Raw genomic sequence first — 11,785 nt, 5'->3', positions numbered from 1 at the left:
CCACTGTAACCTAATCCAAACTTCCATCATTCCAAATACAGTAAATCCTTAATGACTCCATAGCCCACCAGGGGGCAGTAGCAGCTTGAAAATAGCTTCTTCGCGGAGGCTACGTAAAGAATGGGGAACTAAACTCGCCCACCTTTTTGCAAACACTTATCTCCCCGCCCCCCCAAGGGGAATTCAATGCCTTGCTTGTCTGTCACCCCTGGGAGACGCTTCCGCCAGGCCAGGCGCTGCCCGAGCTGAGCTGCAGCTCCACAGCTGCTGGTTTGTGCAAGGAGGCGCTTTCGGTATCGCTCCGAAGCGCCTTCCTGTCTCTCGCAGTTGTTATGCACGGAGCATTTCTCACAGTAGCGGTGTGCGAGCAAGAGGCAGGAAACGGAGAGGGTGCTGAGCTCGAGCTGCCTTCGGGCCAATGACCGCACTGGGCGGGGTCAAGGCCACCAGTTCAGGTGGGGAGGGGGGGGGGAGTTTTGAAGCTGGCACATTATGTCCCCAAAAGGGGGGACATGATCGAAACATTTAAATATATTAAAGGGTTAAATAAGGTCCAGGAGGGAAGTGTTTTTAATAGGAAAGTGAACACAAGAACAAGGGGACACAATCTGAAGTTAGTTGGGGGAATGATCAAAGGCAACATGAGAAAATATTATTTTACTGAAAGAGTAGTAGATCCTTGGAACAAACTTCTAGCAGACGTGGTTGGTAAATCCACACTAACTGAATTTAAACATGCCTGGGATAAACATATATCCATTGTAAGATAAAATACAGAAAATAGTATAAGGGCAGACTAGATGGACCATGAGGTCTTTTTCTGCCGTCAGACTTCTATGTTTCTATGTTTCTATTATGTAGCTCGACTTTTTCCACCACCCCAACTCAGAGGTGGTGGGATAGCAGCGTTCCAACATCCCATTAAATCCAACAGGCATTTCTAAAAATTATTTTCTCTATCACACAACACCAGGACGAGGGGCCCCTCCCTAAAGCTCATAGGTAAGAAAGTGGGGACAAATCAAGGGAAATATTTCTTCACCCAGAGGGTCCTTGGTTGATGGAATTCCCTTCCAGAAAAGGTCGTGACAGCTGTCAGCCTGGAGAGCTTCAAGGCAGGATTAGACAGATTCATGGATGCCAAGTGTATCAGTGGTTATTGAAACGGATGTCCATGTGCCGCCTCTATGTTGGTTGAGGCAGGCAGGGTTCCCTTGAGTACCATTTGTTGAGGGTCAAGTGAAAGGGAGGGTCTTAGAAACATAGAAACATAGAAAACTGACGGCAGAAAAAGACCTCATGGTCCATCTAGTCTGCCCTTATACTATTTTCTGTATTTTACCTTAGGATGGATATACAGTGGAACCCCGACATAAGAGCTGCTCTACTTAAGAGCAACTCGAGATAAGAGCTGGGAGGGGAGAGATATTTTTGTTCTACTTACAAGCCCAAATTCGAGATACAAGCGCCAAGGAGCTGTCTCCTGAAGCCAAACGCTAACTTCCGCGTTCGGCTTCAGGAGACAGCTGCGAAGCGGCGCGCGTGTTTTAAAAGGTTGCAGCCGGCCTGGGGGGCTCGGGGGGGTGCTTGCAGCTTTCTTTCTTGCTCTTTTTCTTTCTCTCTTTTACCTTCCCTTCCTCTATTTCTTCTTTTCTTTCTCCTTCCCACCTTCTTCCCTCCCTCCCTCCCTTCACTCATTCCTCTCTTACTCTCCCCTTTCATAAGTTTCCTTGCTTCCTTCCTCTGTTCCTGTCCCTTCCCCCTTTCTTTCTTTCTTTCTTTCTTTCTTGCTCTTTTTCTTTCTCTCTTTTACCTTCCGTTCCTCTATTTCTTCTTTTCTTTCTCCTTCCCACCTTCTTCCCTCCCTCCCTCCCTTCACTCATTCCTCTCTTACTCTCCCCTTTCATAAGTTTCCTTGCTTCCTTCCTCTGTTCCTGTCCCTTCCCTCTTTCCTTCCTTCCTTCCCACCCTCCGTCCATTCATTCACCCATTCCTCTCTTGATCGCTTAAAGCCGGTCCCTGATGCAAAAAGGGTTGGGGACCTCTGTCCTACAGGATTGGGTGGCAGAGAAGTTGAACATATGTAAATTTAAAAGTTTAAGAAAGTTTACAAGTTAAGTGAAAGAAACTTCATTATTCATTTATATGTACATGTACATTTCTTCATTAAAAACATGTCTTTCTGCATAATTTAGACTAACTTTGTGAGTTTTTTGAGGGCTGGAACCAATTAAAATTATTTACATTAATTCCTATGGGGAAAAGTCGTTCGAGATAAGAGCTGCTCGACTTAAGAGCCCAGGTCCGGAACGAATTAAACTCGTATCTCGAGGTACCACTGTATGTTTATCCCAGGCATGTTTAAATTCAGTTACTGTGGATTTATCTACCACGTCTGCTGGAAGTTTGTTCCAAGGATCTACTACTCTTTCAGTAAAATAATATTTTCTCACGTTGCTTTTGATCTTTCCCCCAACTAACTTCAGATTGTGTCCCCTTGTTCTTGTGTTCACTTTCCTATTAAAAACACTTCCCTCCTGGACCTTATTTAACCCTTTAACATATTTAAATGTTTCGATCATGTCCCCCCTTTTCCTTCTGTCCTCCAGACTATACAGATGGAGTTCATGAAGTCTTGCCTTCTCTTTCTGCTCAAGATCCCTATGGACAATGGGTGGGCCACTGTGTGACACAGAATGCTGGACTCGATGGGCTTTGGCCCGATTCCACATGGCTCTTCTTATGTTCTAATTATTCATATTAGTTAAATAAGGTTCAGGAGGGAAGTGCTTTTAATAGGAAAGTGAACCCAAGAACAAGGGGGCACAATCCGTGGTGAGTTGGGGGGAAAGATCAGAAGCAACGGGAGAAAATATTATTTGGCTGAAAGAGCAGTAGATGCTTGGAACAAACTTCCAGCAGGATGGTTTCCTCCAAGGTCCCTTCCCCGCTCCGTTATGCTGAGCCCACCCGGCGACGCAGCCCAGTTCTCCCACGCCAACCGGGGCTCAGCCTCACCTCCACGAGCTGCATGAGGTTCTCGAAGTAGACCTCTTCGTCGATGCTCAGCTTGCTAGAGGAGTAGATGATGCGGTAATGCTCCACTTTGCCTTCGCAGCTGACGCAGAGCGTGTAATCGCCGGGGTAGTTGGTGCTCTCGCGCACCAGGAAGAGGCCCGTTTCCGGAGGGTAGAGCAGCCGCTCCGCTTGCTCCCGCGTGATCTTCCCGTGGAACCAGCTGAGGAGGGAGAGGGGGCGGGAAAAGAGACCAAGAGGACGGTCAGAATGTCCCGGCGCTGGCCCCAATGAGGACTAGAAACTCATTTCATTGAATAAAGTCCCACCATCTGGACCATCAGACCAGAATACCTTTGGAACCGTCTTCTGCTGCACGAATACCAGCGACCTATAAGGTCCCACAGAGTCGGCCTTCTCCGGGTCCTGTCGACTAACCAATGTCTGGCAGGCCCCAGGGGAAGAGCCTTCTCTGTGGTGGCCCCAGTCCTCTGGAATCAGCTCCCCCCAGAGATTCGTACCTCCTATGGGAAAAATGGCTTCTACTGACAAACGTTTCTACTTAAGAACCTGGTCACGGAACGAATTAAGTTCCTAAGTAGAGGTACCACTGTATTGGGTTTTAGTATTGTTTTATATCATTGGCTCTTATACATTGTATTTTTGTGTCTATTTTAATCTGAGCTGCCCTGAGTCTGTGGAAAAGAGCGGCATAGAAATCTAATTATATTAAATAATATAATATAAATTATACATGGGTATGGCTAGCTGATGAGGCCAAAATAAGGCCGAAATAGATCTATCCTAGTCTCCCTTAATTTTCAAATTCAGCAAAAAAACAAAAAAACACATATAGATAGAATTGTCGGCTATCAATAAAAAATTAACTGCCTTGGAAATGGCCCTGGGTTGGGCCGAGAGGCAAAAAAAGGAGCTGTGATGTTCCTTCAATACAGCAGGGTGATTCGACACAAAAATATGTAACCCTTCCCTGGTGCAGAGCTGAAAGGATTGGATACTGTAGCCTAGAGGATAATTCTCTGCCTTACAAGGCAAAGGTTGCAGGTCCAAGTCCCAGTGGGTATGGCTAGCTGATGAGGCCAAAATAAGGCCGAAATAGATCTACCCTAGGCAAGCTATGTGGCTTGTGAGCATTTATTTACATTTATTTATACAGTATTTGATTTCTAATTTCCCAAAGGATTTGGCCGAGAGGGGCTATGAAATGGCAAGTGGGACGTAATACGTACGGCATTAGGCTAAGCTTGATTCCAGGTTTCATCCCTTCGCGCTTCTGAACGTAGTTAGCTGGGATGATCCCCTCGCGGCCCACTTTGTTTTTGGCTTTGTACCAGTTGGGGTCCTGGAAGAGGGGAAACCAAGGTTAGCAAGACCCTCCCCCAAACTCCCAGGAAGGTTTTATGGGTCGTCAAGAAAACCAGAGACCCTCAACCTCCTTCCATTTAATGCCCCATTTCTCCAGGGCCACAATCGTGTCCCCTTCCCCATCCTGGAGAGAAAAGAACTGTTGCGGGAAACCACATTGTGGGAAGGGCCCAAAGGGCCTTCTTCGTGGTGGCTCCCTCCCTTTGGAACATCCTCCCCTTGAAGATTAGGCCGGTCCCCACTTTTTATTTCCCTTTGCAAACCCAGGAAGACCTGGTTCTGTGGACGGGCCTGTGGAACCCCGAGCGAGAATGGAGCCCGTCAAGTGGCTTCTTGGATTGTGTGTTTGGAGGTGGGTGCATGGGTTTAAAAGAGGAGGGAAAAAAAGAAAGGAAGGAAGGAAGAGAGAGAGAGAGAGAAAGAAAGAAAGAAAGAAAGAGGAGAAAGGAATGAATGAATTAATAAAGGAAGGAAGGTGTCAAAAAGAGTGAGTGGGTAGAGAAGAAAAAGGAAGGAAGGAAGAAAAAGAAAGAGGAGGAAGGGTGAGAGAGAGAGAGAGAAAGAAAGAAAGAAAGAAAGAAAGAAAGAAAAAAGAAAGAGAAAGAAAGAAGGAAGGAAGGAAGGAAGGAAAAAAGAAAGACAGAAAGACAGAAAAGACAGAAAGAAAGAAAGAAAGAAAGAAAGAAAGAAAGAAAGAAAGAAAGAAAGAAAGAGTACGGTAGTTATTCCTAGCATATAGAGATGATAAAACAGGCACTGGATTTGACCCAGTAGCTTACATTTAAAAGGAAGGCTGAATAATATTCATGGTTAATTAAGTTCCTTCCCTCTCTCTGGAGAAAGAGAGAGAAGCCACAGAGGAACACTTTCCGAATCCGGCTTTGCCTTCTAGGATGCTCCCAGTCAAGCATCTTCTAGAACAAGGGTCTCCAATCTTGCCAACTTTTAAACCTATGCCAACTTTAACGCTCTCCAACCTTGGCAACTTTAAGACTTGTGGACTTCCAACTCCCAGAATTCCTCAGTCAGCCGAGGAATTCTGAAATCCACAAGTCTTAAAGTTGCCAAATTTGGAGACCCCTCTTCTAGAAGATCTGTCCTCTGGGCCAACCCAACCCTCCACAAGACATTTGGGGGGCTCCACCTTTCTTCCCCCCTTTACCTAGGAGAGAGACATTGATGCAACATTTGGTGTACAGCCACTACGCAATTTCTCAAGAAGCAAACACTGGAGCCAGGATGATCACCCGGAACATCTCGAGATGATACTTTCCCAGCCGCGCCAGGAAGACCCCTCCCGGAAGATTTGCAAGGTAAGCTAAGGGTTAAGCGCTTTCTCTTCCTCCGCGATGAAGTCACTGACTCATTAAAAGCTCCCCGTACATCAGTCTTGCGCCAAATCTGATTTGAGATGCAGCTGGCTGACTTGTCTTTTCCTTAATATCTCTTGTCGCCATCGCGGTTGAATTGCAAGGCACGAAGCGCAAACGCGGAGAAGAGGGAGCCGGTTGGGGGGATGTGAGAGGAGGAGGTGGTGACGCAAACCTTTTCATTACATCGATCGGGAATGGCGAACCTTTGGCACCTGTGCCGTCACCGGCTGCTCACCTGGTTTCTGCCCAGCATATGCAAACGGGCCAGCTGGGCCAAAAACGGCCCCCAAACTGCCCACAAAGCAGGAATGTCCATCCCACACATTTATGCGCATCTCAGTTTGAGCACTGGGTGCCGAAAAGGCAGGGAGGTAGATAGAAGACACAGATAGAGACAGGTGATAAGATAGATAAGACAGACAGATGATAGATAGATTACATAGGTAGGTAGATAAATAATAGCTAGAATGAATAGATAGAATAGATAGAGAGAGGGAGGGAGGGAGAGAGAGGGAGATAGAGAGAGGAAGGGAGAGAGAGAGAGATGGCATATGAGAGATATAGATAGATAGATAGATAGATAGATAGATAGATAGATAGATAGATAGATGGATGGATGGATGGATGGATGGATGGATGGATGGATAGATAAGATAGATTACATAGGTAGGTAGATAAATAATAGCTAGAATGAATAGATAGAATAGAGAGAGAGAGGGAGGGAGGGAGAGAGAGGGAGAGAGAGAGAGAGGAAGGGAGAGAGAGAGAGATGGCATATGAGAGATATAGATAGATAGATAGATAGATAGATAGATAGATAGATGGATGGATGGATGGATGGATGGATGGATGGATGGATGGATGGATGGATGGATGGATGGATAGATAAGATAGATTACATAGGTAGGTAGATAAATAATAGCTAGAATGAATAGATAGAATAGAGAGAGAGGGAGAGAGAGAGGGAGGGAGAGAGGGTGGGAGAGAGAGAGAGAGAGGAGAGGGAGAGAGAGAGATGGCATATGAGAGATATAGATAGATAGATAGATAGATAGATAGATAGATAGATAGATAGATAGATAGATAGATTACATAGGTAGGTAGATAAATAATAGCTAGAATGAATAGGAGAGAATAGAGAGAGAGGGAGAGAGAGAGGGAGGGAGGGAGGGAGGGTGGGAGAGAGAGAGAGAGATGGCATATGAGAGATATAGATAGATAGATAGATAGATAGATAGATAGATAGATAGATAGATAGATTACATAGGTAGGTAGATAAATAATAGCTAGAATGAATAGATAGAATAGAGAGAGAGGGAGAGAGAGAGGGAGGGAGGGAGGGAGGGTGGAGAGAGAGAGAGAGATGGCATATGAGAGATATAGATAGATAGATAGATAGATAGATAGATAGATAGATAGATAGATAGATAGATAAGATAGATAGATTACATAGGTAGGTAGATAAATAATAGCTAGAATGAATAGATAGAATAGAGAGAGAGGGAGAGAGAGAGGGAGGGAGAGAGGGTGGGAGAGAGAGAGAGAGAGGAAGGGAGAGAGAGAGATGGCATATGAGAGATATAGATAGATAGATAGATAGATAGATAGATAGATAGATAGATGATAGATAATGAGAAAGAGAAAGAGAAAGAGAGAAAAAATGTAATGATAGAGATAGAAAGGAGAGAGGGAAGAAAGAAAGGAAGGAAAGAAAATATATGATAGAGAGATAGAGGGAGAGAAGAGAGAAGATGAGAAAGAGAGAGAAAATATACATGATAGAGACAGAGAAGAAAGAAAAAAGAGAGGATGAGAGAGAGAGAGAGAATATAGATGATAGAGAAGAGAGAGAAAGAGGAGTCAGTGAGACAGACAGACTTTGTTTCTGTAAATTGGAGCAACCTGTCCCTTTTAGCAGTTCGTCACGCAACCAGGACGACAGCACGACGCTATGCACAAGGTGACCCTTTCACACAGTGACGCCTTTGGCCCAACGACATCCTAAGACCCCTGTGGCCCTTTGGGGTAGACCCCTGACACCTGTCACGGCCCCCCAGTGCAAACCCCAAAACCTCAAGAGCCGCGTTTGGCACCCGGAGGTCAGCGAGCCAGCACCGGGGGTGGCGTTGCCGGTGCCCTTGTTGCCCACTCAATCTCCACCTGTCCGTCTGTGGGCATATGGCTGGGCCCGGCGCGGGAGGAAGGACGGTTACCTTGGTGACGGAGATGATGGTGAGCACATCTCCTTTGCTGAAGGAGAGATCTTGATCAGCTGTGCCGTGAAAATTATACTTGGCGATACATTCTGTGCCGGAAGGCCAGGCAGCCTTTTAGGATAGAACAAGGACATGGTTAAACATTTGGATCCTGCAGTTTTCCATCTACAAATAGAATTCGCACCGGAAATTCTCCTCTAACTCTACTAAGAGCATTAAATAAAAACGGTGGGAGGTCTGAAGCCTAAAACTTATCAGCAAAGACTTCATGAACTCCATCTGTAGAGTCTGGAGGACAGAAGGAAAAGGGGGGAAACGATCAAAACATTTAAATATGTTAAAGGATTAAATAAGGTCCAGGAGGGAAGTGTTTTTAATAGGAAAGAGAACCCAAGAACAAGGGGACACAATCTGAGGTTAGTTGGAGGAAAGATCAAAAGCAACGTGAGAAAATATTATTTTACTGAAAAAGTAGTAGATGCTTGGAACAAACTTCCAGCAGACGTGGTTGGTCAAGCCACAGTCACTGAATTTAAACATGCTTGGGATAAACGTATATCCGTCCTAAGATAAAATACAGGAAACAGTATAAGGGCGGACTAGATGGACCATGAAGTCTTTTTCTGCTGTCAATCTCCTATGGGGCGGCATACAAATCTAATCAATTATAATTATTATTATGTTTCTCAATACTCATACTTCATATCACCACAGCGGCTAGGATCCCCTTTGCCGAGTTTTGGAAAGATTCGGGAACACGTCCCACCCCCTTGCCCAACTGTTATTTTGGGCTGAATAATGGCTGTTAAAATGAGGATTAATAATAATAATAATAATAATAATAATAATATAATAATAATAATAATAATAATAATAATATTATTATAATAATAATAACAACAAAAACAAAAACAACAGCAACAAAAACAACAATAAGAACAACAACAATAATAATAATATATTAGATTTGTATACTACCCCTCTCTGAAAACTACCTGGGTCGCAGTATTTTCTTAAGCAGGGCAACTTAAAAGATGGGCAGACTTCAACTCCCAGAATCCTTTCAGCCAGCTCTGTTCACTGGGGAATTCTGGGTATTGAAGTCCACTCGTCTTCAAGTCACCAAATTTAAGGCAGATGGGCTACTTGTTACTTGATGACCTATATTTTTTAACAGGGGGGGGACTCCGAACGTGTCTAGCAAGGAAATCACATGATCCCTCACTGAGCTGTAGTTCCTTCCCCTTTTTTTGCTTTATTAAAATAGCCCGTCTTCTGTATCGTTCTTTAAAAAACAGAAGAACTATATTGTAGTCCAGTGCTTCCCAACCTTGGCAACTTGAAGATATCTGGACTTCAACTCCCAGAATTCCCCAGCCAGCAAATGCTGGCTGGGGAATTCTGGGAGTTGAAGTCCAAATATCTTCAAGTTGCCACGGTTGGGAAGCACCGTCTGATATGCAAGACAAAAAAAACAAAATTGATGTATGAAAGGAAGATATGATAGAACTGTGATGTTTTTCCTCTTTCTGGTTTTAAGTATGCAGAGTTGTAAGATGGTGTGGTTACCGTATTTTTCGGAGTATAAGACGCTCCTTAGTTTTGGGGGAGGAAAATGGGGAAAAGAATCTGCTCACCAGATATACATCTGGTCAGCATCCTTAGTCTGGTCAGCTTCAGCACATTATTTTATCCCCTGGTTAAGGGCTTAAAAAAATTATTCTGAAAGAGTAACAATGAAAGAGTTTGCAAGCCTGTAAGAGCTGGGAACATCGTTAGCACCTGGTTAAGGGCTGGAAAGAAACTTACTCAGAGCAAGTTAGAGTAATGAAAAAAACCCTGCAAAGACTTAGGGCGTGGAAAACATTCTTCTTTGCAGAGAGTAAGAATGAAAGAGCCTGCAAGGTAAGAGCTGGGAACATCATTAGCACCAGGTTAGGACTGGGAAGAAACTTACTCAGAGCAAATTAGAGTAATGAAAAAAACCCTGCAAAGACTTAGGGCTTGGAAAACATTCTTCGCAGAGAGTAACAATGAAAGAGCCTGCAAGGTAAGAGCTGGGAAGATAATTAGCAGCTAATTAGGACTGATAAAAAAGCTACGTTCAGACTATAAGACACACCCTAATTATCACCCTCTTTTAGGGAGGAAAAATGTGCATCTTATACACTGAAAAATACGGTATATGTGTGTGTTTATGTGTAGAATAGAATTGGCCAAGTGTGATGGGACACACAAGGAATTTGTCTTTGGTGCATATGCTCTCAGTGTACGTAAAAGAAAATACACATTTGTTAAGAATCATGATACAACACTTAATGATAATAGGAGTCAAATAAGCAACGAGGAAGCAATCAATATTAATTAAAAATCTTAAGGATGCAAGCAACAAGTCACACAGTCATAAGTGGGAGGAGATGAGTGATAGGACTGATGGGGGAAAAAGCTAGGAGTAACAGTAGTGCAGACTTAGTAAATAGTTTGACAGCGTTGAGGGAATTATTTGCTTAGCAGAGTGATGGAGTAATTAATAAAAATTAGTTTTAAAAAAGAATGTGTGAAACTGAAATAAAATATAGGGGTTTGTTTTTTCCCTCTTTTGTTGCTTACCTGCGTTCCTGACATTTTCTCGGGGGCTTCCGGGGACTGGTTCTCATAAGTAGGGCACGTCACTTGGTACCATGAGACCTAAAACAAGAAAGATCTTTTCAAGACCACGTTTTTGCAGAAATCAGGCACCTACCATCACCTGTGGTGGACATGCCCAAAAGCAAAAAAGCAAAAAGAATTGGGCAAAAATGCGTATCTGGTTAGGAAAAAAAAGTTATAAGATAGAAACATAGAAACATAGAAGACTGACGGCAGAAAAAGACCTCATGGTCCATCTAGTCTGCCCTTATACTATTTTCTGTGTTTTATCTTACAATGGATATATGTTTATCCCAGGCATGTTTAAATTCAGTTACTGTGGATTTACCAACCACATCTGCTGGAAGTTTGTTCCAAGCATCTACTACTCTTTCAGTGAAATAATATTTTCTCATGTTGCTTTTGATCTTTCCCCCAACTAACTTCAGATTGTGTCCCCTTGTTCTTGGGTTCACTTTCCTATTAAAAACACTTCCCTCCTGGACCTTATTTAACCCTTTCACATATTTAAATGTTTCAATCATGTCCCCCCTTTTCCTTCTGTCCTCCAGACTATACAGATGGAGTTCATGAAGTCTTTCCTGATACGTTTTATGCTTAAGACCTTCCACCATTCTTGTAGCCCGTCTTTGGACCCGTTCAATTTTGTCAATATCTTTTTGTAGGTGAGGTCTCCAGAACTGAACACAGTATTCCAAATGTTGTCTCACCAGCGCTCTATATAGCGGGATCATAATCTCCCTCTTCCTGCTTGTTATACCTCTAGCTATGCAGCCAAGCATCCTACTTGCTTTCCCTACCGCCCGACTGCACTGTTCACCCATTTTGAGACTGTCAGAAATCACTCCCCCTAAATCCTTCTCTTCTGAAGTTTTTGCTAACACAGAACTGCCAATACAATACTCAGATTTAGGATTCCTTTTCCCCAAGTGCATTATTTTACATTTGGAAACATTACACTGCAGTTTCCATTGCTTTGACCATTTATCTAGTACTGTAAAGCTAAATCATTTGCCATATTACAGACGCCTCCAGGAATGTCAACTCTATTGCACAGTTTAGAGTCATCGGCAAATTGATTTTAAGCCATTAATGTTTTAAATAGCTTTTTTTAAAGCAATTATCTTTGTTAGGCATAGTACCAGA

At 43.5% G+C, this 11,785-nt stretch overlaps 1 protein-coding gene across 1 annotated transcript in view; it reads right to left on the bottom strand.

Annotated features, from left to right (window-relative positions):
* Positions 1-10,673, bottom strand: part of CSK (C-terminal Src kinase) — a 25,225-nt gene extending 14,552 nt beyond the window's left edge. The window contains exons 1-4 of the mRNA XM_070762887.1: positions 10,601-10,673; positions 7,988-8,101; positions 4,266-4,378; positions 3,019-3,238 (exon numbers count right to left, since the gene is read on the bottom strand). Coding sequence (XP_070618988.1) covers positions 3,019-3,238; positions 4,266-4,378; positions 7,988-8,101; positions 10,601-10,615 — 462 coding nt within the window. The 5' untranslated portion in view covers positions 10,616-10,673. The remainder of the gene's footprint in view (positions 1-3,018; positions 3,239-4,265; positions 4,379-7,987; positions 8,102-10,600) is intronic.
* Positions 10,674-11,785: the final 1,112 nt, after the last annotated feature.

This window comes from Erythrolamprus reginae, chromosome 10 (assembly GCF_031021105.1).
Source record: "Erythrolamprus reginae isolate rEryReg1 chromosome 10, rEryReg1.hap1, whole genome shotgun sequence".
Classification (NCBI taxonomy): Eukaryota; Metazoa; Chordata; class Lepidosauria; order Squamata; family Dipsadidae; genus Erythrolamprus; species Erythrolamprus reginae.
The sequence above is the reverse complement of the archived record's forward strand: the minus strand, read 5'-3'. Positions and strand labels throughout refer to the sequence as shown.